The 26,618-nt window shown below is 46.7% G+C and overlaps 1 protein-coding gene across 7 annotated transcripts; it reads right to left on the minus strand.

Annotated features, from left to right (window-relative positions):
• Positions 1-37: 37 nt before the first annotated feature.
• Mtmr4 (myotubularin related protein 4) lies at positions 38-26,167 on the minus strand. Of its 7 annotated transcripts, XM_087191414.1 has the most exons (20): positions 25,943-26,167; positions 24,699-24,737; positions 19,978-20,067; positions 19,516-19,632; positions 18,898-18,980; positions 16,793-16,953; positions 16,579-16,675; positions 16,269-16,382; positions 15,256-15,449; positions 14,874-15,002; positions 14,128-14,239; positions 13,454-13,649; positions 13,055-13,240; positions 12,805-12,975; positions 12,527-12,681; positions 4,846-5,726; positions 4,325-4,524; positions 2,792-2,902; positions 2,494-2,582; positions 38-2,291 (listed from the first exon to the last, which is right to left on the minus strand). In XM_087191414.1, the coding sequence occupies exons 1-20, from the start codon at positions 26,150-26,152 to the stop codon at positions 2,114-2,116; spliced, it is 3,513 nt and encodes a 1,170-aa protein (XP_087047540.1). In that variant the 5' UTR covers positions 26,153-26,167; the 3' UTR covers positions 38-2,113. The 7 variants fall into 7 exon arrangements, with proteins under 7 accessions (XP_087047540.1, XP_012923143.3, XP_087047538.1 ...); XM_013067689.3 differs by having other exon boundaries at positions 4,325-5,726; XM_087191412.1 differs by lacking the exon at positions 25,943-26,167 and adding an exon at positions 25,058-25,536 and having other exon boundaries at positions 4,325-5,726.
• Positions 26,168-26,618: the final 451 nt, after the last annotated feature.

Raw genomic sequence — 26,618 nt, forward strand, 5'->3', positions numbered from 1 at the left:
TCATAGAAACTAAAATAAAAAGACCCAACAAAGCAGCACTAATATAGAGATTTTATTTAAACTGTATTGAGTTTTTACAGCACATTGCATGTTTGTCACAACGCAACTGCACAGTTCGGATTTTTGGCCACATCATGTCACTTACACCCACAACAGCTCTGAAAGGAGTATTTGATGAATGTATCTGAGCCAAGAGCCCAGAGTCTCTCTCCACGGCCATGCAGTTTATTCACTGATGGGACAGTCCCTCAAACCAGCCACACAAAGTAGACAGATACAGTCTCCCCATGTTACCAATGTTACAATCCCCAAAAACAGGCAGAGTGAAGCGCAATATAAATCAAGTTAATTAAAAAGCCACTCACAACTGGCAGTTGTTTTAATAATGAGAAAATGCTTAAAAGAATTTTATGTATCAGAGACAAGGCGTAGTTTGTTATTTTTTCAATGATCTCTCAGGAATTTCCCAGACACAAAATCTCCATTATTCAGTTCCATTTTTAAAAAAAGTTCTGCTAGGCTGACTTAAATATGCCAAAACTTTTTAGGTTACATCCATGGCAAGTATAAAAGAAGCACAGATGCTTCTCTGTAGGACTGAAGAAAAGGTCGGGATAAATAACAATTCTTGTTCTAAATGTAGATTTTAGTTATTTTGGAATGATTTTTGTTTTCTAGAAAGCAATATGAAAGTAGAAGTGAGAAAGACAACTACCATAGCTTTAAAACAGGATATTCCTAAATGTAGTTTACTTTTTATACACCAATGATTAAGCAAAATATATAAAGGAAATTCTAGTGGTTTCATTATAGCCCAAGGAGACTGTATCTATCCCAACCACAGTACATGGCTATATCACTGTATCTTTTGGTTAAGTGCCACCGGTACATATTAAAATGAAAAACAAAATCAAAACAAAAAATATGTTTGGTCCAAATGGACACATTTTATCTCCCAATTTTGGTATCAAGGCTTTTCTCTTCTGTTTGGGTTCCATTGTTAAGTGCACAGAAATAGACAGCAGCATTTGTACTGAAACCCTCACATACCAAACAGTATATCCTAGGAGGTAAAAACCAAACACTAAATTCTACCCTCAAGGTGTCAAGTGTTCAGGATAAGAAGCAGTGTGACCCAGAGGAGGCAGCAGCCAAGGGAAAGACAACATGGGGGAAGGGGGCAATGGAACAACAAAAACCTTTGTTTCATTTTCATGCCAGGAGAGGATCAAGGTGTAGCTCCTGTGTTAGCACCAGGACAACTAGGAAAAGTCAGGCGCAAAGGGTAGGGCACAATCAGCAGATATTTCACAAGGATAATTTTTGCTTTTCACTTCTCATTCTTCACAGTGCATATCTCAAGAGCTGCCTTCAGAGTGAAGGGGCAATTGCCTCTACAGCTCAAAAGAACTGATTTTTGCCCGGACTAAACATCAGCAGAGTTTTCCTCTGCTCCCCAAAATGTCTCACTCCCTAGAACTGTCCCCCTAAACTGAATATTCACTGATGCTGGCCAATGAGCCAAGTGAAAAATACATTGAAACCTTCATTTGCCAAACCAGTCCTTAAGCCAAACTCCACAGAAAGACAGTACTAATGCAACTAGAGGGAGTGCCTCTAAAGACTGAGCCTTCATGCAGACACAGAGCACAGAGGTACAGAATAGAGTTCATCTCAAATAGGATAGGAATTCCTATCTTGTATACTAGAATCTGCTTTTTTCAAGGTGGAGAGATAGGTCTGGTTATCACTTGGAGTTTGGTTACACATATGCCTTTCTATTGCTGTTTGGGCACTTTGCACCAGGCAGTATCTATGAAGTCATCATCTTGTGACCCTCCATGAGAAAGAAGTCACCAACTCAACATTAAGTTCCCAGACTGCAGGGCTGGATCAGGACCATTACCCCAAGTTGAGGGTCTCTCCAGGAGAGGACCTTCTGCCAAATTGAAATTCCTCTGCTCCAGTCTCATGGTACCAAGGAGGATTTCTCAAGACGGTATCTTTGAGCTCTGTGATTTCATGAACCACACCACGAAACCTTCCACACTACACCTGAAGTACATCCTCCCTTCAAACCTGCTAAAATTGGACAGGTCATCTCCTCTGGCATTCAACTGGAAGCTGTCGCGATGGGTTTCTTCAGATGTTGGCTCATGAGCTCCCTGGCACGAGACACTTGAATGTGTTCGTAGCATGAGTTACAGACGAGAACTGGGTCATAGAGTTGTTGATCAGGAATGGGCAGCTTCAGGTGGCAGCAACCAGCACAAAATACATTCCCACAATTTCTGCCAAAGTACAAAAAAGAAAGAGTTTGTGAGAAATGCTAAATAAACGAGAATGAATGAGTCAAAAGGCTCTCCATGAATAAATAAAGATTGGGGACAAACGCAAATAATTCCTATAAAGATGCCTTCATCTTTAGATTAATTCAATTTACTTCTACCCATATGTACCGCAGTACTTTATGAGTCACACAAAACATCTTACCTGCAGTGATGTCTTCGTTTGGCCAACCAGAATTCACAGTCACAGTTATAGCAGTGTGATGCCATATGGTCTGGAACCCAGCGAGTCACCTAACAGCACAAGGAAAATTTCCAGGTCCTTGTTAACAAGGTGGAAAGGCAACACTGCAATAACAAAAGCAGCCCAAGAAAAAAATGACAAGGCTGACTTGGCCACACTATTTGCTTACAAAATGACATTTATCTGAGGGAGAGCATGTCACTCATCTCTGAGAAATACGGTAAATTTTCTGTCTCTCATAAGCACCCACCACACATACCTCAGTTTCCTTCTTATCAACAGGTTCCCAGCTTGCTTCTGAGAGGCAGTCTTCACTGTGATCAGAGCCAAAATCCTCTGTATCACTGCCATCTGACTCTTTCAAACATGTCTGAAGAGAAGGCAAAGATATCATTACCCTCATCATTGCTACCATTTATTGTTTACTGTGTGCCAGGCACTGTTCTAAGTGCTCTACATGCATGAACTTATTTAATTCCTCAAAATACTCTTAGCATATATACTACTATCATCCTCATTTTGAAAATAAGAAAACTAAGCCTCAGAGAAAGTTAAGAGATGTAAGTGTAAAGCTGGGATTTAAACCTAATATCCTGTCTTAAGACCCATGCTCTTAACCAATATGCTATACCACAGCATAGACAGACTATTGCTCCTGTCATATCTTAAACTACATATTGGCAAACTATGGCCCACATGCCAAATCCAACTTGTTTTTGTAAATCAAGTTTTACTGTTCTATAAAGGCCACAATAAATAGTTATGACATAGACTATGGCCCACACAACCTAAAATATTTACTATCTGCCCTTGAGAAAAAAAAAGTTTAGGGCCAAGGATTTAGCTCAGTGGTTCTGCCTCCTGCTTCACAAGCGTAAGATTCCAAGTGTGATCCCCGGTACCAAAAAAAAAAAAACAGTTTGCTGACTCCTATTTAAAGCATCACCCTAAATCTCCAGAAGTTGTTAGCCTTGTCCATTGTGCCAGCAGGGAAGTAGGAGTGCCCTTAACAGAGGAAAGGGAAGTGTGTGTGTAGACAGCAAGCCATTACGGGGGAGAAGATCGCTCCTAGAAGCTCCCCCAGGACTGCAGCGCCATCACCCAAGGTAGCCCAACACAGCAAAGCCTGGATGGTCCTTATCACTTCTCACCTGGATTATTCCAAAATGTCCTAACCAGCCTCCCAGGCTGTGTCTCAACTGCCTCATCAAAATTCTACCTTGTTGTTAGAGTAGGCTTCTTAAAATACAAATCTGATTATGTCACTCACTGGTTTAAAATCTCATTGCCTTGAAGGTAAAATCCAAAATTCTAAGAAAGGAACTCAAGCTGACCTTTCCAATCACCATCTAATTCTCCAGTGTCACTTCCCATCACACGACCCAATTCTCCCTCATAGTCCCAGCCCAAGTGCATCTGTGCAGACACACATACACCCATGTACATCCGTTCTTTTGTTTAAGTAATGCCAATGGAGTACCCACTGCCTCAGTGCTTCTGCAAATGGTGTTTTACCTTCCCTGTCTACCTAGCTAAATACCACATTCTTTAGCACTCAGCTCAAGCACTGTCTTCTCGAGAAAGCCTTCCTTGGCTTTTCATTGTACTCCAGACCCCTAACAACTGATGCCTCCCTCTATCATAACACTCAGAACATCATTCTAATTGTTTACTTGTCTTTCATCCTAGAACCCAAGCATCTAACTCAGTGGCACATGGCAAGTATCCAATGAATGGATAGACAGCTGGATGGACAGAATACATGGACGGATGGCAGCCGGAGAATACTCACAAAATCATCCTCATAGTCCATGGGAGGCTCTGCTGGAGGGGCACAGCAGTGACGGATATCCAGCCTCATCTGAAGCTCACGCACCTGTCGACGTAGCTGATCTACCTCTTGCTTGTATCCTGCTTCAATTTGCCGCAATCTATGCTGGATTACATCCGTGGGAAAGGGGAGTCCATCATCATCCAAATAGAGAGGAGGCACTGGAGAAGGGCAGATCAGTGGAACAGGCTTTGTGCTGGAGACTTGCTTTGGATGACCAGACAACCACATCCGATTTTTTTTTCCTCCTGGGCCAGTACAGTATCCATTGGAATGATTAGAGCAAACAGATGATTTCACACCTTCTCTCTGAGCCCACTGGCCCCCAAAGCAGGGCCCTGTGGCCCGTATCTGCTTACTGCTTGACCACTTGCTACAACAGCCATAGGAGAGCAGCCGCCTAGGGGTATTCTCCCCACTTGGGAATGAAGTCACCATCCCTTGGAAGCTGTCCCAGTTGGACCCTAGAAAAGAGAACTCACTGATCTGGCTCTGAGAAATTGGCTTCCGGGCTAATTCCAATGGCATTTTCCCAAAGCGAGGGTTTTCCAGTAATTGCCCATTCCTATTAATTCCTTTCTTGCCAGTATCTTCCTCTCTATGGATCAGATTCAGCACAGATCTGGGCCGTTCCTGGTGGGAGACACTTGCCATACACCCTGGGGGATCTTGGCTGAGGAAGTCAGGACTTGGTACCAGAGGAATTTGGCAGGCAGCAGTCGGTGGGTTGCAAAGGGTGTCCAGACTACAGTCCAGAGCACATTTTGGGGGTACACCCAGCACAGAGTCCAGCTGGGCCTGCTGGAGGGCACCCATAAGGGAGTCCTGGGAAGACTCAGGGAGATCACCAATTCCATCACACTTGCTGGAAACAACCTTAGAGAGTGCCCTGGCAGCTTCTGTTTCTGGATGATGTTCAGGCAGCTCCCCTGGGCCATCAAAAGTCCTACCCAGCTCATCCTGGGCAGAAGGGTCTGGAGCTGGTGTCATGGCCTGTCCCAGGACTTTGATTTCAGGATCAGAGGTGTTGCTTTTCATTTCCTGGGGCACAGCAGTATTAAGCAGCTTATAACTTAAAGAACAGCTTTTGTGAGTCTTGAAAGGCTTATTGCTCAAGTAGTCTTTCTGGCTGCTGGGCAGAGGGGAAGGGGGGCCCATTTCTCCCATAGTCTGCTGGGCACCTCCTACCCCAGGATCCATGAAGATTGTCTCTGAGCCCTCAGGATTGCTGTGCCAGGGCTCCAGGCCCACTCTGACCTCCTGACAGTGGTTATTCAGGTTAGGATCACTGGATGTGCGAGTCAGGGGGCTGCTTGTATCACAGGTGGAAAGAAGATCATCCATGGATCTGGTTTTAGGTAACCTGGAATAATAAACACAATATCTGTAGGTCAGAAAATGGGAGCTACCTATAATACACAGAATCAGGTCATGAATTTTTTTTGGTACTGGGGATTGAACTCGGGACCTTGCACTTTCGAGGCAGGCAGCAGAACCACTGAGCTAAATCCCTGGCCCCAGAATCAGGTCATGATTAACAGCAGCATCAAAACCAGCATTTAGGTGGGCATGGTGGCACATGCCTGTAATCCCAGCTACTCAGGAGGCTGAAGCAGGAGGGTTATGAGTTTGAAACCAGCCTGAGCAATTTAGCGAGATTTTGTCTCAAAATTTAAACATTTTTTTAAAAGGCTGGGTATGGGGCCGGGGATTTAGCTCAGTGGTGCCGCCACCACCTGCCTTGAAAGCGGAAGGTCCCAAGCTCGATCCCCAGTACCAAAAAAAAAGGCTGGGTAGGTAGCTCAGTACAAGAAAAAAACAAAACAAAATAGCATTTATATGACATAATGACATTTAAGATTACAACCAACGTTCACTAAATGTTTTCTTTTCAAAAAGCGTAAGATATGGACCTTATCCCCAAGAACTCAGGCTCTGTGTTCAGCTTTTGTCAGTCCTCAACCTACACAATTTCCCTGGGCAATCTCAACCACTCCCATGCTTTCAACTACCTGCTATGCTGATGCTTTCTAAATCCACTATTCCAGCTAGGTCTGTGCCTGAGCCTCCAATCTAGTAGTCCACTGTCTCTATCACAGTGAGCCATAAAGGTGATGGGTTTTGGAGCAAGATAATACTGGCTTTGACAGTTCCCTACATGCCTTCAAGAAAGTGGTTTCCTCCTTGCAGAGATGCTGTAAGGATTCAAAATATATACAACCAATCACAAACTCATTAGCCACAAACTTACTAAGACAACACAACTCCTCAGCAAAGCTTTTTACAACCACTTAGCAGTGTCCCTCCAACTGGCCAGACCCCAGGAAAACTCCTGCAAGTAGACAGCACTCAGAGAGTTCCAGAGGCATTCATACACACCTGATGGGTAACAGACATTTTCAAGAATGGCCATCCTGATTTTTGTTTTTATCCTGGGGTTTGAGCCCAGGGTCTTCAACTTAGCTACCTCCCCAGCTCTTTTTATATTTTATTTTGAGACAGGATCTCACTAAGATCCCCATGTGGGACTCAAACTCATGATCCTCTTGTCTCAGCCTTCCAAAGTACTGGGATTACAAGCACATACCACTACACCTGGCTCTATCCTAATCTCTAACACAGTTTAAAGTCCTTAGAGCAATAAAAAGTTAGGAAAATTCACCAGAAAACAAGAGAGACTTCACTGACTAGTCCCCTCATTTCAGATGACTCAGTCAGTTCAACCCAGACTGAAAAATCCCCTAAAGGCAGAGTTTAAGTACTTAATTTTTGAAATTTTATTCTAATAAATGTTCTACATATATTTTTACGTTTGATTTTTACTTTTGTGTTTGATTTGGGAGGGAAGGGGTTGGGTTTTGTTTTTTGTGGGGTTTTTTGGAGACAAGGTCTTACTTATTCAGGCTGGCCTTGAACTCACTATGTAGTCCAGGCTGGCCTGGAATTCAAGGTGATCCTCCTGCCTCTGCCTCCTGAATGCTGGGATTATAGGGATGCACTATTATGCCCAGCAATGATTTTTTTTTTTAATGGCAGGAAATTACAGGAAGGCAGTGGTTCTAGTTACAGTCTCTAAAGTCTCATAGGCAGGACTCAAATCCCAGGTTGGCAACTTTTCAGCTATGTGACTTTAATTCTTCTAAGCCTCAGTTCCTTCATTTTTGGAAGGTTAAAGTAGCTACCACATAAAACCATTCCAAGGGTTACATAAAATCATCCATATCTAAGCACATTACTCGGTGCTTCCTACAACACATTATTGTCTTACTCTTTACTTAAGTACCTTGAGGGCAGAACTATGTTACTTGAATCCCTAGCATTTAGCACAGAACCAGCAAAATAATTTGAGAAATGAATGAATGAGCTTAAAATCTATCACTAAGTTTCCACTGGTAGGCTCCAACTAAATGGAAAAGAACAGCAGGGTTCAATCACTGGTAAACATCAGGAGCTTTCAGGACCCACCCAAGAACTACCAAATAAGAATAGCCAAGAATGATGACTAAGCCACTTGTTTTGTGGCTGTTGTTTGCTTTGTCTGGTTTGGTTTGGTTTGGTTTAGTTTGGTTTTGCAGTGTTGGAGATTAAACTCAGGGCCTCCCACATGCGAGGCAAGTGCTCTACCACTGAGCTACATCCCCAGCTCAGGTTTTTGTTTTGTTTTAAGTACCACAATTGTCTTTTTCTTTCTTTTCTTATTTTACTTTTTTTATTATGGAAACTTTCAAACATATGAAGGAAAGTAAAAGTAGCTCAGACAGACTCTTTACCCAGATCATACAGCAACAGCCTGCCATTCTCCACAGCTGATTCCTATGTGCACTAATGCTGGTATACACATGAATGCTGGTTGGAGTCTGGGATGAGGAGAGCTCATCCAGCTTGGATGGCAAGAGAAGGCCAGAAAGAAGAGGTAGAATCTGAGCTGGGTATAGAAAAATGTGTTGGACTTCAATAGAAGAGGAGGAAAGACAGCAGAACATTTTTGATCCAGGTAAAAGAACCAAAAGTCAGGTTGGTTGTTACAGAGGCTACTTCCTTTAAAATCTTTATACTATGCATTCCTCTCAATCTAACTCTCCATCTTGAGCTACCTATAATATACCTCCTCTGTGCTATCAACTAATATTTCAATACCAACCTCCCTGTATTTCCTTTTTCTCCCCACACTGGCTTTCTTGGTTCTAAGCTCAGATACTGGAACCTGTATATGACATCGAAGAGACTTTGGATCCTCCTCACTCTGCACTTCTACCCTCCAACTTTCAACCAATTCAATAGGTTGCCTATGATCTCTCTGCTGCATTTCTGAACACAATCTTTTCTTTCTCAATGCTTTTTTTTTTTTGGTACCGGGGATCGAACTCCAGTCCTTGCACTTGTAGGGCAGGCAACAGAACCACTGAGTTAAATCCCCGGCCCCAATCTTTTCTTTTTTCAAGGGATTCTACTCCCAAGATCTGAACTACTGCAGCAGTGTTAGCTGGTCTCTGTGCCTCTAACTACCACGTTCACTGATGAGTTCTCTAAAAACCCCACTGTCAATAGGACACAATGACTTCCTACACTAACTTACAACTGACAACTGGACCAAAACAAACTCTTTACTGTCACGTTTAAAGCCCTCAATAATCTGTCCTATACAATATTTCTTTCTAAGCCTCAAAATAGTCTCTTCTCAAATCCTGCTGGCTCCAGAGAGGTTCTTTTTTCTTAAAAACATTTCTCAAATACTCAGTTCCTCAACTAACCTTGTTACCAAGTTCACAACTTTCATTATCCCATGCATTTGTTTTCCACTTAAAAATTCAGTAAAGCACATATGATATACTAGGCCCTTGGCTACACTCCAGGACACAAGAAAAGCCACGGTTCCTGCCTGACCCTTCATGAAAATTTGCTAAGTAAAACAGCCAAATGACCCATTTAAAAAATATCTAGCAGGCCAGGGATTTAGCTCAGTGGTTTTGCCACCTGCCGCGCAAGAGCAAGGACCCGAGTTCGATCCCCGGCACCAAAAAATAAATAAATAAAAATAAATAAAAATAAAAAATATCTAGCTGGGCACAGCGGTGCCTGCCTGTAATCATGGCTACTCAGGAAGCAGCAGCACCAAGAAGATCACAAGTTTGAGGCCAGACTGAGCAATGTAGTAAGCCCTTGTCTCAAAATAAAATTTTTAAATATAGTATAATATAGTATAATTCAGTGATAGAGTGCTTGCCTAACACACATGAAACTTGGTTCAATCCCTGTTCCCACACTGAACAACAAAAACAAAAAACGCATTTGTCCAACAGCTTTGAACTACACATATTCTTATTTACTTAGAATTGTTCTCTAGTTGTTCTGTGTCTTATAGTTTAAAAAAACACTCTTTAAAGTAGGATTAGTATCTTTGATTCTTTGGTATAGCCCACAAAACCAAGTTCAGTACTAAGCAACTTATAAGTATTAAAATAAACTTACTGAATTGATGTTAGATACTATTTAAGGCAATGATTATTACGTGGCTTAGAGCTTATCAAAAATTTGATAAAAAATTATGGCCTTTCTCCCTGGAAATGTAACCTTATGAACCTACACTCAAATTCTTCATACTTTAGGGAAAGTGAAAATCACAGAATTCCTGAAGCCTATACCCTCACAATGGACTTGGCTCAAGAGACCCTAGAACCAAAAATTTATGATGTTGGGTTTTTGTGGTCCTTTATAATACTCAACCAATATGTTATATTTTATCTTTTAAAAACTTCAGCAACAGGGGCCAGGGATTTAGCTAAGTGGTTTCGCCACCTGCTGGGCAAACACAAGGACCCAAGTTCAATCCTTGGTACCAAAAAACAAAAACAAAAACAAAAAAAAATTCAGCAACAAACAAATATCAAAATTTGAAATATATACATCCTTTGAACATAACATTTTTGTTTTTTAGGAATTTATTTGGCAGAAACACTAGCACAAATGCAAACACATATATGCTTGGATATATATCTGTATGTACATGGGGAGGGGAAAGACTCTACTGAACCATATTTTCTTTGGGAGGGGGGTAGTACTGGGGATTAAACACAGGGCTTTACACACTAAGTCCATGCTCTACTACTGAGTTACACTCCTAGCTGAACTCCACATTTAAAATTGGCTTAAGTCAGTGGTGACGCGCCTATGGCACGCATGCCACAGTAGGCTGTTCGTTATCTTTGAAAGCTCTAAAAGGTTCACCACTGTGCCCCGCTAGATATTTTTTAAATGGGTCATTTGGCTGTTTTACTTAGCAAATTTTCATGAAGGGTTAGGCAGGAACCATGGCTTTTTTGTGTCCTGCAGTATAGCCCAGGGCCTAGTATTTAATAGGCTCTTTACTGAATTTTTAAGCGGAAAACAAATGCATGGGATAAAGGAAGCTGTGAACTTGTTAACAAGGTTAGCTGAGAGCGGTCCAAAGAAACTGGTTTAGCTGGTAAATATTATGTGTATTTTACCATAGTTTTTGTTTGTTTGTTTGTTTTTAGTACTGGGGATTAAGCCTAGCACTAAGGTACATCACAGCCATTTTTTCATTTTTTATTTGAGGCAGGGTCTCACTAAGTTGCTAAGTTGCCTAGGCTAAGCTTGACCTTGAGATCCTCCTACCTCAGTGTCCTAGAGTGCTGGGATTACAGGTGTGTGCCACCACACCAAGCTTACCGTGATTTTTTTGGATAGACAGACAGACATTCTATAAAGCATTCCCTGTAATATTCTTTAGAAATGAAGTTACCTAACTGACTAATAAGTTCTCTCTCATTTTGGACTACTATGCAGCCACTAAAAACAGTAAAGTAGGACTGAGGATGTAGCTCAGTGGTAGAGTACTTGCCTAGCATGCACAAGGCCCTGGATTTGATCCTCAGGAAAATAAAACTAAATAAATTAATAAAAAAAATAAAGTAGCTTTATACATGTTGTCATGGGATGTCAGCCCAATACAGAGTGGGAAAAACAATTTGCAAAACAGTATGCAAAAAATTTTGTTTTTAAAAACAAATGTGTTGTAGAGGCAGGAGAATGTGTGCTGCACATTTTACCTAGAGAGCTGAGACAGCCTTACATCTGGGGGCTTTCAGGTATGAGTGCGGATGTATTTACACAGAGAAAACCTAAGGACACCCATCAAAATGTTAACAGTAGACACTGTGGGGACAAGGACCAGGAGAAAGAACTTTCATTTTTCTATACTTATATTGACTTTTCTTTTGTTTGTTTGTGCTATTAGGAATTGAACTCAGGGAGCACTGAGCTACGACTCCAGCCCTTTTATATTTTGAGACAAGGGTCTTGATAAATTGCCCAGGCCAGCCTTGAAATTGCAGTCTTCCTGCCTCAGCCTTCTAAGTAACTGGGATTCCAAGTGTGTGCCACAACCATGCCTGGATTGACCTTTTTTTTTTTTTTTTAAATAGGAAACGTGTATCACTCTTATGATTTATACAGTCCCCATTTCTCTTCTCCTCAAATATCCAGCCAGAAAATAACTTTCATTTTACATCTTGCTTTAAATTCCGGTCTTTTTCTGAAGGAGTAAAGGCCATACCTGTGCTGGGGACCCACTTCCCCAAGTGTCAGATGCTTCTGGAAGCTAATGTTGAACATAGCAAAGGTTGCTACAAAGATAGCAAGCTCCTCATGCCTTTTTTTGGTTTTGTTTTGTTTTGTTTTTGGTACTGGGGATCAAACTTGGGACCTTGCACTTGTGAGGCAGGTGGCGGAACCACTGAGCTAAATCCCCGGCCCCTCCCCATGCCTTTTATCAGTGAACAAACAATCAACACCATTCCCACAAACCTTCTTGAAACAGTCCTTTCTTTTTAGTATATGTGCTGCCGAAGCAAGCACAACAGTCCTTTCTTTTTCATTCTCCTCTCCCCTGCTTGGATCTGTCACATGGGCTGACAGCAGCTCCAGGAAAGAAGGTAACCAACCTTATCTTTAGAGAGGACCTTGAAAACACGGAGTGCACCCCAGCTAGCCACAAGTCTCAGGCCAAGTTTCTCCCTTAACTGACTGAAGAAGCTGCTTTTAAATAGCTCATGAAAAAAGGAGAACAACATTTAGGCAAGATAGGAAGCAGTTACTGCTTTCTTAGTAAAGAGAAGAGAGAGTAAGAAAGGCTTTTCTCACCTGTCCAGAGAGCGGCCAGAGAACTCCTGGCTCTGGGCCACTGGGGAAAGGTAAAGATCCATATTTTCCTCTCCAAGTGTGCATGGAGATGATACAGGCAGATAAACAGCTGTCCAGAGGTGCAGGGCTCGGACATGACAGACAGGATGCAGGACCTAGGGAAGTGGCCCAACACTAGTGTTTCAGATGCTGTTCCCCTTTTCCTTCCCTAAATCTTTGGCTCTTATTCTCCCCACCAATTCAGCCTCTTCTACCTGCAGAAAAGGGCTTGGCCTTACCATGTCTGAGCCTGGCATGTAGAGGAAGTTGTGAAAGTTTTTATTGCCAGCCCGCAGGAGTGCCCATACAGAGCAAGTTCGCTTGTAGATGTTATGCTTCTCTCGTTCACAAGGGTTGTTGGCCAGGAACGTGCCGTAGAGGCAGGAGTATGTGTGCTGCACCAATTTTACCTAGAGGACCAAGATAGCTTACATTTAGGGGCCTCAGGACACCACTCCCCCCACCCTGGTCACAGGCTTTAGGACTCACCAGGAATGCTTCATTAAATTCAAACAAGCAGGGGAACTGCTTAAGCAACTGATGAACAGAATCAAGCCACTGGAGGAATACAGGGCATTGCTCATTTTGGTCTTCCACATTCTCCTGGTGGCCACAGCGATCTCCAAACTTGTGCCCAAAATCCAGCCAGTCAGACTCCACTAACACTTGGAAGCCCTGCAAAAAGTTAACAGTCCAACACAGGGCCTCTTTGGAAGGGCAAGTGTGCTACTCCTCAGGGGACTGTCCCAAGCAGAGAGCTGCCAGCTTCAAAGAACAAGCTTGAACCTGGAAGAGGACTGAAAGATTCCCAAGACAGCTCCAGAACACCCAGCACCATTCCTCCACCGCCATTCCCCGGTTCTTTCCTGCCCAAACCCTTCTCAGTACCTCCAATGTCCTGTAATACGGGTCCAGTAGTATTTTGGCCAGGGCTACAATCTGTGGTGTTCGGTCCCAGCCATCGGAGCAGTGTACCAGAACAGGCCTGCCTTCACGGTCTACTGTATTAGCTACCAGCACAGCTGCTTTTAGCATCACTGACAAGTGCTGCAGCCATTTGGTACTCTCCAGCGCTGACAACCAACTATACAAGAGCAGAAATCAAGCCCATCACTAAGGATATTGGGGCCACAACAATCTCTCTACCACACCCAGTCAGCTCCACCCAACAAAGTCCCCAGTGAGGGCTGAAACCAAGAGATCCAACCCATGGCCTTTCTGCCAAGACATTTAGCAGGAAGGCAGGAAAGACAGGCTCTGAGTCACAGAAGAGCTTCTTAAGTCCAGAGAGAAACTGGGAAGCATCCCAGGACAATGACTGCGAAAGTGTAGGACAATGACATAAGAAGAATCCAATGTCCTGTGTCTGTGCCAAAGTGTTGGCTGAGAAGTGGAAGAAGGGTTCTTGGAACTGGTCCACCGCCGCCAACTCCACCCAAACCCTGAGGTCTCCTATACCTTCAGATGTCCCATCTCCCCATCAAATCCTCCAAGAATAAGAAGTACTGCATAAGGAATGAGACTGGAGGAATGATGGAATCACATCAAGGACAAACACCTACTTGCTGGGATCTGGCATCTGGCTGCACACGGCCCGGAGGTACTGAAAACTGTTCCGGATGGCGTGGATGTTGGCCATTCCCATAAAGACAACCTCACAATTGGGATAGTACTCTGTGGGCATGAGAGGAGAGTGGGGCATAAAAGGATGTCCTGGTAATAGGCATCCAGGACAAAGCTTCCCTGGAAGAAAAGGCACTTCAGGATGGGAACTAAACAGACAATCTGAATTCCATTTTATTTCTGGATATTCTGGTGTTATATAGTAGCAGTAGTAATCATATTAATAACAAATGGTAGAAAAAAGTAACAAATGGTAGTAGTATAACTTCTAAGAATAACAATATATAGAAAATTCTCAACAAATAGTACCTATTCTTTTTTTTTTTTGGTACCAGGGATCGAACTCAGAACCTCGCACTTGCGAGCCAAGCAGCAGAACCACTGAGCTAAATCCCTGGCCCAATAGTACCTATTCTGTGCTAGAATATATAAATATTTATATATGCCACCTCTAGTCATGCCCCCCTAGATTTGCAAGGTATGTCTCATCTCCATTTTATAAATTGGAAAATGAAACTTAAGACAGGTGAAGCAACTTAAGCATAATAATAGCGTGTAAGTGGCAGAGTTCTGGTCCCAAGCAGCTTTGTTTGGGTCTTTCAAGTACATAAGCTGCCCTCAACCTGCTCTTCCCCAAAGCCACGCCAAACACAGGGTTCTGCAGACACTGAGCTAGGAGCAATACCTTCGCACTCACAACCTCCACCTTTGGCCCGGTTAGCCACGGCTGCCGTGTAGGATCTCGCATCCAGGATCAGCAGCTTTTGAGGGGCTGCTGCACTCTCCACCCCAGAGCATGCAGTCAGAGAGGAATCTAAATACACAGCACAGAGAAGACCTGGGGTCAGTCAGCTGCCCAATGTCACTGTGGTTCTGTGACACCCATCTCAGATGAGAGCAATGTTCGAATAGAGACCTATCAGACCTCAAAGCCTCCCCAAAGGCAGGGACCCAGGTGCCTGGTCTGTTGTCATTTTCTTCCCATGCTCTCACTGGGGACTTCTTGGGAGCCACTGGGCCAAAGAAAGGGCCTGCTACCTGGGGGGCTAGCACCACCTACAGCTTACCAAAGTCAGCGTCACATGCTTCATTGGCATCGTTCCCAGTGCCGAGGGAGCCCCCAGTGGCTCGAGTCCCAGGGTCCAGGGCACAGGCTTTAGCAATGGACGTGACCAGGTATTCATCATCAGCATTGCGCCAGCCCCACCAGCTGATCTCAGGCTGGCTGCAGCGGGCAATGGCAGCCCCATTGCGCAGGTGTCTGACAAACAGAAGAAACCATAATGCCCTTGGCATTCAAAGCCTCCAGAGCCTATCATGGAGCTCTTAGGGGGCCAGACCAAGTAAGCAGGGGGTTTCAGGCCATTATAATAGCAACCAAAAGCCTTAATATCTCTAGAGAGGTTTCATTTACAAAGCGCTATCACACACATTTTCTCAAATGGGCTCCGTATTCCCAAGGTGCCCATGACTCATCAAATCTGCATAGCACCTGCTCCAGGTACAGGCACACAACAGGAGAACAAGGCTGGAGCCAGGAACACAAACAAAACCAAAGCTCATGGTTACTATCTGTCTCATTCTATTTTAGCTGCACTGTTTCTGTGCAAGGGTCAGTAAACTTCTCAGTAAAGAATTACACAAGTTCTTGGCTTTGTAGGTCACAAGCAGTCTTGTCATGTATTCTTCTTTATAGTCTTTAAAAAAGAATAACCCTTTAAATATGTAAAAACCATTCATAGCTCCTAAGCTATACATAAAACAGGCTGTCGGCTGGATCTGATCTCCAGGTCAGTTTGCTAACCCCTGTCCTAATGCAACATCTTCCATGCACGTGCTCACATTCTCTCCCCCAAAACCACCACCACAAAAAAAAAAAAAAAAAAAAAAGAAAGGAAAGTGAGTAAACTCCCCAAAAGCCTTATTCTTGGAGAAAAAGACAGTTTTCATTTTAAAATAATTCAGTCACTTTCCTACAGGGTCTCAACTCTCATTTAACAAGGCTGCCAAAAGCCTTAGATCGTGATTCTCCTTATTACATAAAAACAGCCGCACTACTTCACATTTGTCACTGCCTCACCTATACACAACCACAGGGATGCGCTTCCAGGACCGGAAGGAAGCCACGTTCTCCAGCTCTTTATCTGTGATCCACACGGGAACTAGCAGCTTCTGAGGGTAACTGGGGCACAACCTGGGAAGAGACCAGAGGGGTCACCAAAGTGGGTATAAGATATGTGCTAACAAGACCCGGGGTGACCTTGTGGGAAGAGGAACAGCAACAGGAACCCTCCTGCCTTGTGGACCCAGGAGTGATGCCTGTCGCTTTATCCAAATGTAGAGGGGGTTTGGTCTGGACGAATGCTTGGTGCCCCACCCCGCCCTCTCACTTGTAGTTACTGTTGATATGTGAGACTCTCCAGACGTTCTGCAGGTCAAAGCCCATCCTCAAGAGCTCTGCCTCCTGCCGACATCGTATATGCTCTCCTGCAACACAACCCCCCAGCCACTCAGCTTCCCCGGGCACCAATGTCCAGGGGTGGAGGAGGGAATGGGAACTGAGGGGAAGGCAATAGCCTCCCAAAGAAGACAGTCTGGCCTCACCTGGCTGACACAGATGGGTGTGCTGGTCCTCCTCAGTCAGCCCCAGGCACCAGGCATGGTAGGCAAAGGCAAAGAGGTCCTCGGGCTTGGCAGGTCTTGCTGTAGCCCGGCTTAGCCTCGAGAGCCACTCTTGGCACTGCTTGAAAGTGGGGAAGTGGCACCTGCAGGGAAGGAAGCACAGGCCTGGATGACGCAAGGGAGGGATGTACAATGGGGACATACGAGTAAAAAACACACCACCAAAGGAAGGCTGTGAGGAGAGGAGGCTCCAAGCAGAAGGGAAGACAGTAGGGGAGGGGGGTCAGGGGGTAAAACAGGGACACTGCACATCACCCAAGTGAAGTTGTCTCCCATGACAATTCTGTTCCCAAGAATTTCTGTGTTTGAGACATATTTATCCCGAGGGGGCCCACCATTCCTCATGTCAAATCTAACTGCTACCACATGGCCCTGAATGCATTCCTTGTTCCTACCCTACCAGCCAGTGTGCTGTCCTGTGACTCCTAACACAAACCTTCTGCTTCAGGTGGGAAGTTCTGCACACACCATTCTTGTCTCCATGTTCTTTCTCTGTTGCTTGATAATGCCTCCTCTTTGCCTAGCCATATCTACTGACACTTAGAAGACAGTTTCGGTCCCATCTCCACCTTGAAGCCTTCCCAACCTACTCCCTTCCACAGACTCTTTCCTCTCTTAAATTGTTTTTTAGTTTGTTTGTTTTTCTGAGACAGGGTCTCACTATGTAGTTCAGGCCAGCCTTGAACTCACTATGTAGCCTAGGGTGACCTCGGACTCCTGGCAATCCTCCTGCCTCAACTTCCCTAGTGCTAGGCTTACAGGCGTGCACCGTGGTGACCACACCCAGCCCTCTCTTAATTCTTAATGTACCTGTTACATTAAACAATCCATTTCTCCATGGCATACTGCCATGTTAAGTCTTCTTTCAGCAACCTGGTGTTAGTTAGCCTCTGCAAGGGGAAGGGCAATGTGGATTTTCCTTCTGAATCCACCACAGACCTAAGCACATGGCCAGTTCTAAAGCAAACATCCTTCTAATATTCGTTAGTCATTCCAGTTTCCTCTTTCTTTCATACGCAATCTGTCAGCGAATCCTGCCGTGTCCATCTTCAAAATACACCCAGAACCTGAGCACTTCTCTCCACTGACCGCTACTACCCTAGGCAGGCCAATACCACCTCTCACACGGGTACCTGCAATACCTTCCTAACCGATCTCCCAGCTTCTGCCTTGGCTAGTGTCCTTGTTCTCTCTTCTATCTAGTTTCACTATATCGGCTAGAGGAAGTCTACAAAGCATTAACCAGATCACGTCACTCCTTGGCTCAAGGAGTTTCTTAATTTCCTCAAAGTAAACTCCAACCATTGTGACAGCTTCCTTTGCTCCCAGACCTTGTATCCCCCTATCCTCACCTACATTCACTCCTCTCTGGCCACACTAGCCTCCTGCCGTTCTTCCAAGGCAGGTAGCCACTCAGGGGCTTCACACTCACTCTTCCCCTCCCAGCACACTCTTCCTTCAAACACCCACATGGTCCCTTTCTTTAGATCTTGGCTCAAATGTCACCTTTTCTTTGCAGCTCTCTCTGATCACTTATTTAAAACTACAACCTTCATGCCCATTAGCACTCCATATCCTCTTTCCCTGCCTTATTTTTTCCTTTACCCTTACTGTCATTTAACATAATTCACTTACTATTCACTTATTCCCATTGGAATGGAAGCTCAAAGAGGGTGGAAAATTTTGTCTGTTTATTCTCTATGCTGTATCTCGGGTCCCTAAAACAGTCTGGCATAGAGTACTCAATAAATGTATCCTAAATTTATAAACAAATGAACCAGTAATAATGTCAGTGCTCTGTGCCAGATATTGTCCTGTGTGCTTCTACATACATCATCTCATTTAATCCCCACAGTGACCCCAGGAATTAAGCATTACCTTTTTTTTTTTCAGTTTAAGACACTTTGGGTCAGTAAATTGACTTGCCAAATCAGAATACAATTTTCACCTATTCCTTCAATGGAAATCCTTGGTCTCTTGCACAAGACTAGGGTCATGGGGCCTGAGTGGGGCCCCATTATGCTCACCTCACCACTTTGGAGTCCTTGCAGGAGATGTGCAACTGGAACATATCACGGCTCTCCACACTGTCAATCATCCGGAGGGGGACCTTTAGAGGAAGGGCAAACTGACGCTCAAATCACTCACTCTTGGCACCACTCCTTGTCCCCACCCCAGCCCAGGTGCTGATTATAACAGAAGGGAGAAAACCAGCCTTTACTAAGGACCTGTTAAATGCCTAGTAAACTGTGCTAGTAGGTCTTCTACATATGTGACCCCAGTTAATAATCACCCTACATTATAAGGAGAAAACCAAGGCTGAGTTTAAAGACTTCTCCAAGGTCACAAAGCTGGCAAGTGGCAGTGTAGGAGAAAGAACCCAAGTTTGCCTGACTCCAACATTGCCACTATGCCCCAAAAAGAGCCAGCAACAGGGTAAAGAAAACAAAGGAGGGAAAAGGAGAATGAGCCAGAGAGAAAGATCGACCCATAGGAGAATGAGGCAGGAAAACAAGAAACCACTGAGAAAGAGGAGGAAATTCCAACTTTTCTTTGAGAAATGATCAGATAAAGCATTAGAATAATAACACCTTGAACCTCATTGGGATTCTGGCTCGGTGTAGGAAAACAAGACAGGAACTCACGTTGATGACAGAGTCCTTGAACTTGATATGCAGCCGGTAGTTGGAGATAGCAATGAGGGCATCAGCTGCCCGGCCCAGGAACTCCACTCCCTCACCCTGCAGGACTGTGAAGGGTACCTGCCAAGGGACAGAGGTGCCCTCATCCAGAACTGAGTCACCCCTCATTCTCCTCTGTAGCCCCTTGCTCTGGGGGCTTACCTACGGAAAAGCTGGACTATGACAGGAAAGGAGAATCCTTTCCCAGTCAGGTCACCAGGTCACACCTATGAAGGAAAGCTATCTTTCCTTCCCTGGGACCAAAGGTTTCACAATCCACATACAGACAGACTCACCCACCCCTTCCAGAGACCAAGGAGAAGGAAGCCAGAGTTGTGGACATATCGTAGATCCTCTCGGAGATGGGGGGGGCGTTTTTTTAACTGAACATGAACCCCACCCACCCTGGACCCAATTCCTACTTACCTGAAGATTTTCCTCCTCCTTCACTAATTCTTTAGGGGGGAAGAGATCCTTGGCTTGGATATACTCCAGGCTGGGGGGCCCCTCCTCACCCTGCCGGAAAGTCATGGTCCTGAGTCATTATGCTGCACCTGGCCCCTCATGCTCATTTGTTCCCCTCCCCCACCAATAAATCTAGATTCCACACCCCCACCCCCAAGCGCACACACGTCTAAAGCTTCTTTCCCACCAGAGGAGGGAAAGGAAACCTGGGTTGGTTCCAAGTGGGGAAAGGTGAAATGGAGCCTAAGGGAAGCGGTAAGCCAAGGAGGAACTGGGACTCTGCACTGATCAAAGAAGAACTCTCCTGTAGAAACAAAATTTCAAATGGAGGAAGGCAGAAAACTAAGGAAAAGACTAATGTAAGGGCAAAGCAGGAGTGGGAATGGGAAAGGGTTGCCCTGAGGAAAAGGAGCTAGGTGTGGCAGATGATTACAGAGAGAGGAGAGAAAATAAGGCACCTCCAGCCACTGAAGCTCCAAGCTGGTGGGTGAAGGAGACAAAGAGGAGTAGGCTGGGGGGATTCAGTCCCGTGCCTCTAGAGGGCCTTCGTGGATCCTTTCAAAAGGAGGATGCCGTTTTTTGGAGCTGAGCTTATTTTCCTGTTAAGCCCCCACAACCTGCCAAGCAACCTGTCCTGTCTGCTGATCTAAGGGGAATTCCTGAGGAATACCCACAGAAAGCAGAAGTCGCTCCTCTCCCAACCACTAAAGAGGGAGAAAGGGGATCCACGCGACCAGGAGGAAGCAGGAGACCCAAGGACAGGCAGGGGAGAGGGAAGGAGGGAGGGGGGGGAGAGGGGGAGAGAGGGAGAGAGGGAGAGAGGGAGAGAGGGAGAGAGGGAGACAGGGAGACAGGGAGACAGGGAGACAGGGAGACAGGGAGACAGGGAGACAGGGAGACAGGGAGAGAAAGAAAGAGAGAAAGAGAGAGTGAGAGGGAAGGAGGAGAAGGAGGAGGAGAAGGAGGAGGAGGAGGAGGAGGAGAAGGAGGAGGAGGAGGAGGAGGAGGAGGAGGAGGAGGAGGAGGAGGAGGAGGAGGAGGAGGAGGAGGAGGAGGAGGCGGCGGCGGCGGCGGCGGGCGGCCTGGCAGACACCCACGGGGGGGGGGCGGGGGGATCTGAGAGGATAGATGGGGGAATCTGGGAAGGAGCATTAGCCAGAGGGGAGGAGGGGTAGACTGGGAATAATGCAGAGGTACAGAGGCCTGCAGAGGAAGGGAGACAGGGAAAAGAGTCAGTCCAGGGGACAGTCAAGGAGAAAAGACTGTCAGGTCAGGTGAGGGATGGAGTGTGGAAGGGGGAGGAGACTGGAGAACAGGAGACAGTTCAGACACCCTAAGTCTCCGACAAGCCTCTTAACGTTCCAGTCTGCTAGCCACATCCCATATCCCCAAGCAAAGATGCAGCGGGTGGGACCAAAATGGAGGGGGGGGGGGGTTAAGGGGTGTACCTCCCATAGGGCAGAGCCTGGAGCGCTGCAGTCAAGGGCAGGGGCTGCGGGACCACGATGGGCCACAGAATTTCCACCCCGGCCTTCGACAATCCCCAGCACCCGAAGACGATGGCAAGTCCAAGAAAGAAAGGACTAACCTTCCTCCCCTGCCCCTCAAACGTTCGGGGCCAGGCCTGAGGCCTTGAGAAGGGGGTCAGCTGAAATATGGCATCTCAAGGGCTGGCCCTGGGCGGAGCTGCGGGTGCTGCAAGCATAGGGTCCCCGACCCCGCAGGCAGGCCTGGCACTTACGAAGCAGCTAAGCATGGAGCAGGAGACGCGGGCGGTCAGGCTCATGGTCGCGGGCGGTCAGGGCCAGCGGACATGTCCCCGGAGCCGCTACGGTGCCCGCCTGCCCCGGGCGCCCGCCGCATCCCGGCTGCGGGGTCCGCCAGGTGCAGCCGCAGCGGCCGGAACGAACGCGCTGGCGGCCGGGCCCGCTCAGGTCCGCTCGCCTCTCTCCTCCCCTCCTCTCCACAATGGAGCGGGCCCAGCTCCGCCCTCTGGCACGAGCGCGGAAAGGAGCCGAGCCTGGCCAGCGGGAGCCCCGGACGCTCCGGGAAGGCGGAGGCAGGGCGGGGCTCCACCCACCGACGGCCCCTCCCTCCCCGCCGCGCGCCGGGGCAACTCCGGGGAAGGCTAGGGGCTTTCTAAGGCTGCAATGGGGGAGGCAAGGCCGCCTACAGCTTTTCACTTCCCATCTTCCCAGGTGAGCCACCCCACTGCCCTCTTATAACACAACCGTCCCCACACCCTCCCTCCTCGGAGTTCCCCCGCGGCCTGCTCTGGAGCACAAGATCCCGTATCTCCATGCCGTGGCCTTTCCAGTTCCACTGCTTGCTCCTTTCCCGCCCAAACTACCACCCGGTCCATCAGTCATCCTCCAGTCTCCTGACCTCACCAAACTCATTTTGTCCCCGGAGAATGGACGCTGGTCTGCTGCCAGGTTAGTCATAACACCCTCTTGAAAAGGAAATCCTTTGAGTTTTTAAAATTTTATGGCCCTGCCAAACCCTCCTCGTTTGGCTCCACCTCTCCCTTGTTTTCACATTCTCTGATCTCTGAAAAAAATCCTTCTTGGAGAAAGAATTTCTTAGTCTGAGAAAGACAAAAATGGGGATTATGGGCCATGGAAGCCATACAAAAAAACCTGAAACCCAGAAGTAAGGGGATGAAGGGAGTTGGGTAGAAGGCCAAGAAGCACCGAGTTCAATAAGGGATTCAGTATTGCCAAAAGTCACAGATGCTGGCTGGAACCCCAAACTTTCTGTACCCAGTAAAACCTCAGAAACCAGGGCTTCTGTTCTGTGGGGAGAAGGGCCAGGGATTTAATTTAGCTCAGTGGCACAGCACCTGCCTGGCAAGCATGAGGTCCTGAGTTCAATCCCTGGTACACCCCCAAAAAAAGCCTTCCCCTTTGGTGGGGAGGGGAAGAACAGGAGAAAAATCCAACATTTTATTAAACATCTTCTATGAGCCAAGTAGTGTTTTTTTGTTTTGTTTTTTTTGGTTCCAGGGATCGAACACAGGACCTTGCACTTTCAAGGCAGGCGGTGGAACCACTGAGCTAAATCCCCAGCCCAAGCCAAGTAGTTTTAAACATTACCTTATTGAAACCTTTCAACACTCCAAGAAGTAAGCCTTAGCTTATTTTACAGGTAAGACACCAGAGAGAAAGCATGCAATTTACTTAAGGTATATAAGTGGAGCTCCTAGATTTGAAATTAAATGGGGCTCTTTTCAGGGTATCACAGAAGAGGAAAGGGAGAGGAGCTGTCAGCTGGTGGGAGCAGACCAGTAGGCTTTCTGATAAGAGAACAGACCAATGCTGGATGAACCATAGACCACACATCTCTATGGAAGGAAGGGGGGAAGGAAGCAGACTTCTCACCAGTTTAATTTATTAGCCTGTCCCTAAGCACAGAGGACACCTGAAAAATTGAAGCCAAACAGGCAAGTTGTGGCCTGGTCTGGGTAAGGCCTATGACTCTTCCTCATCTCACTGTTTTCTTCTTCCCTTAGCTCTCAAGGAGCTCCCTGAACTTGGAATGAGGGAGGGGCAGTTATAGTTAACGGGAAATTTACAGGATTATGATTAACCACCCCTAGTGATATTTTGGGCACTTTCAGGATGCTATCCTGCTAGATACTTATCAGCTATTGCCTATGGTTGCTTAGTAGACACCAGCACCTGGTAGCTGGAGAAGGTCAACGGTTTGGGTGGAGTCACCCCTGTTACTACACCCACAATATTCAAGAGAGACCCACTGGAAGTCCCAGGATCTTAAAATAAACAAGGCCTAGCTTTTTATATACCCTAATTTATCTCCAGGGCAGAAAAACCTGTTTAAGAGCTGAACAAAACTCAGATTTTACCAGGGACCCAAAATAAAAGCAAGAGGAGGGTTGTTACAAAAGGCTAAGAGAGCCAGTGGTGTGTAGGTTGTATGGGGAAGGTGTAGCATAAGCACAGGCAGAAACACATTTCTATAGGTTTTTGATTTTCAATGGATCCCTGACCCATCCCTGCCCAGAAAATCCTTGCTGGTTCCATGTATGCTTGCTACATGACTTACTTCCCATTTAATCAATATTACCTAGGTGACTATACTTGTTGTAATCTTATTGGGTGACCACTGCTTTGTCCCACCTCATACTCACCTTGTGATTTCCCACTGGGTCAGTATTACCCAAGCAAGTATATTTGCCATCTTATTAGTTGACTATAGTTTTGTCCCTCCTTGAACCCACCTCCTCTTGTGGCTTGAGAAATGGGGTTGAGAAGTGGGGTCAATAAAACACCCTTGAGAAGTGAGGTCAGCAGGCAACCCACTTTCTGGACCCCCTTCTGTCTCTCTTAGACAGAAGCTACCTTTCTCTCAACAAATTCTTAACCTCTGTTGTTCCTAGAATTCATTCTTTGATTTTAGAGAACACAGACTTGGCATTTTGAACATCTAGCAGGCTGGGAGTTATATTTCCCTTATATTAGTTGGAGGTCCATATATCCTATGCCCTATATCACCAGTACTGAAGGAAAAACAAAAACCTAATTTCTCTCCAGGGCAGATAAACCTGTTTAGGAGCTTAACAGAGTAGCCTGGAGCTCAAGGTCCAGGACAGGTGGGGCAGCTCCACAGAGATAGACCCAAGGATTACAGAAAACACAATAATCTGAGGAAAGAGTACTCACCATTCTACTGTGGTGAGGGTCCTGGCTGTCTGCCTGCCACTATAAGAGATAAAGGAACGTAAGAGTAAAGAACACCATTAACATTACCGTAGAATCAATACATCCCAGACAAATACCCCTGAACTTCTCTACAATTCTTATTCTCCTCCCTCACAGAGGATCCAACCTCCCCACAAGTTCCCGTACCTGAGAGAGGCAAAGGGAGCTACAAAGGGAGAAAGCAACAAGTGATTCTGCAGAGCATGAAGTCAGCCACAAAGGTCTAGAATAGGAATGAATGTTATCCAAGCTTATTCAGCAGAACACAAGAGTCCTGATTATCAGACAGAAGAGGAAAGGTAGAAAACTAAATTCTGTACATTGCCTGAGACCAAAAGAAATGCCAGCTCTGAAGAGACCAAAGTGCCACTGGGACTCATATTTGGTCCTGGTGGGGGCATGACTCCACAGGACGGCTCTGCCTGTCTCTGAGTCTGGGAGTGGCGCCCACCTGACCTGTTACTGGGGGCAGAGTCCAAAGCAGAGGACAAGAGGGAGAGGACCACAACTGGTGATAAGAAAATAACAGGGCCGGACAGGTCCTGGTGAGCATACTTGACACCAAGTGGGGTGGAGGTTATGGGGAGGAGGCCACACAACAGGGACAAATTCCAGCCAGCCAGGCCTCAGAGTCAGAATCTGTCAAAGGGGTGCAAGTAACAGAGATTTCAGGATGAAACCTCAGGCCCACTCAGGGAGCCAGGCCCAGATTTCACGAACACATTCCTTCATGCCTTCTGTGCTCACAGGGACTGTGCTGCAAACCCTCCCAAGAGCTGAGGAGACAAAAGCCTTCTCTTGTGGCCCTGCCCACGTCCCAGATTACAGTACTCTGCCTTCTCAGCCCACCTTCCCTCATGGGGGAGCCCGCAAGCCGCAAGCCAGAGGTGCTGCCTCACCGCCCACTGGCACACAGCCTCTGGGAAACAGAGGGAGGCTAGGAGGAACAACAACCAGGCCTGGGAAGCCTAGGGTTTCCGGACCTAGGTAATCTGGTCCGGGGGGGGGGGGCGGGGGGAGGACGGGCCAGGCTGGCAGGGGATTCCAGGTCCCCAGGTCCTAGGGGCGGGGCCTAACGACTCGGAGGCGGAGCCCCGAATGACAGAAGGCGGGACTCTAGAAAACCAGCGGGGGCCTGGGTGGTGCCGGGCAGGACGTGGTCGTTCGGTTCCTAGGATAGCAGTACACGGGGCACAGTGACTCACCCAGGCGGCGTCCGCCCGACCCTCCAAAGCAGCGCTCTCACCACTTCCGTCTCCCGCAGCTGCTGAGGCCGTGCGGCACCAACCCCACCACGGTGCCCTCTCCCCAACCAATCGTATCTCTGGCCTGCTCCAGCCCGGGCCAATGACCACATTAAATCCCGCCCTACCCCCCACCACGCAGCAGCCGCCCTCACTCTCTATGTCGCTCATTGGCCCAAAGGGCAGACGCCCTCCCAGCCTTTAGCCTATCGGGTGCCCGAAGAGGAGACTGTACTTGTAGGAAGGAGGCGCGGCGCCGGAGAGGAGACGAGACCAATGGGAAATCACAGCGCGTCCCTGCGGCAGCCAATAGGAGAGAGGTAAAAGGGGCGGCTGCTGCTGCTATGGCTGCGGGGGCCGGAAGTGGGAACAGCCTGTGGCCCACTGGTAGCGCTATTGAAGGTGGGGCATTTTAGGAACACGGGCCTTTAAGTTACTTCCGGTGGCGATCCTGCGGTAGGGGTAGTTTCTCAAATAAATCTCCAGTGGCACCTTAGTTTATCCAGTTGGGTTTGGGTTTCGTCGCGGTCATTCAGTCCCAAAGCGCGAACAGGAGGAAAATCCACAGGCTAGGAGACGCAGATAGACTGGGACTGAGGCTTGGTCTGGATCTTCCACCCGCGGCGCTGGGGTTTGC

This window comes from Heterocephalus glaber, unplaced genomic scaffold, assembly GCF_053883595.1.
Source record: "Heterocephalus glaber isolate CG9 unplaced genomic scaffold, H.glaber_assembly_v1.0 deba00001564, whole genome shotgun sequence".
Classification (NCBI taxonomy): domain Eukaryota; kingdom Metazoa; phylum Chordata; class Mammalia; order Rodentia; family Bathyergidae; genus Heterocephalus; species Heterocephalus glaber.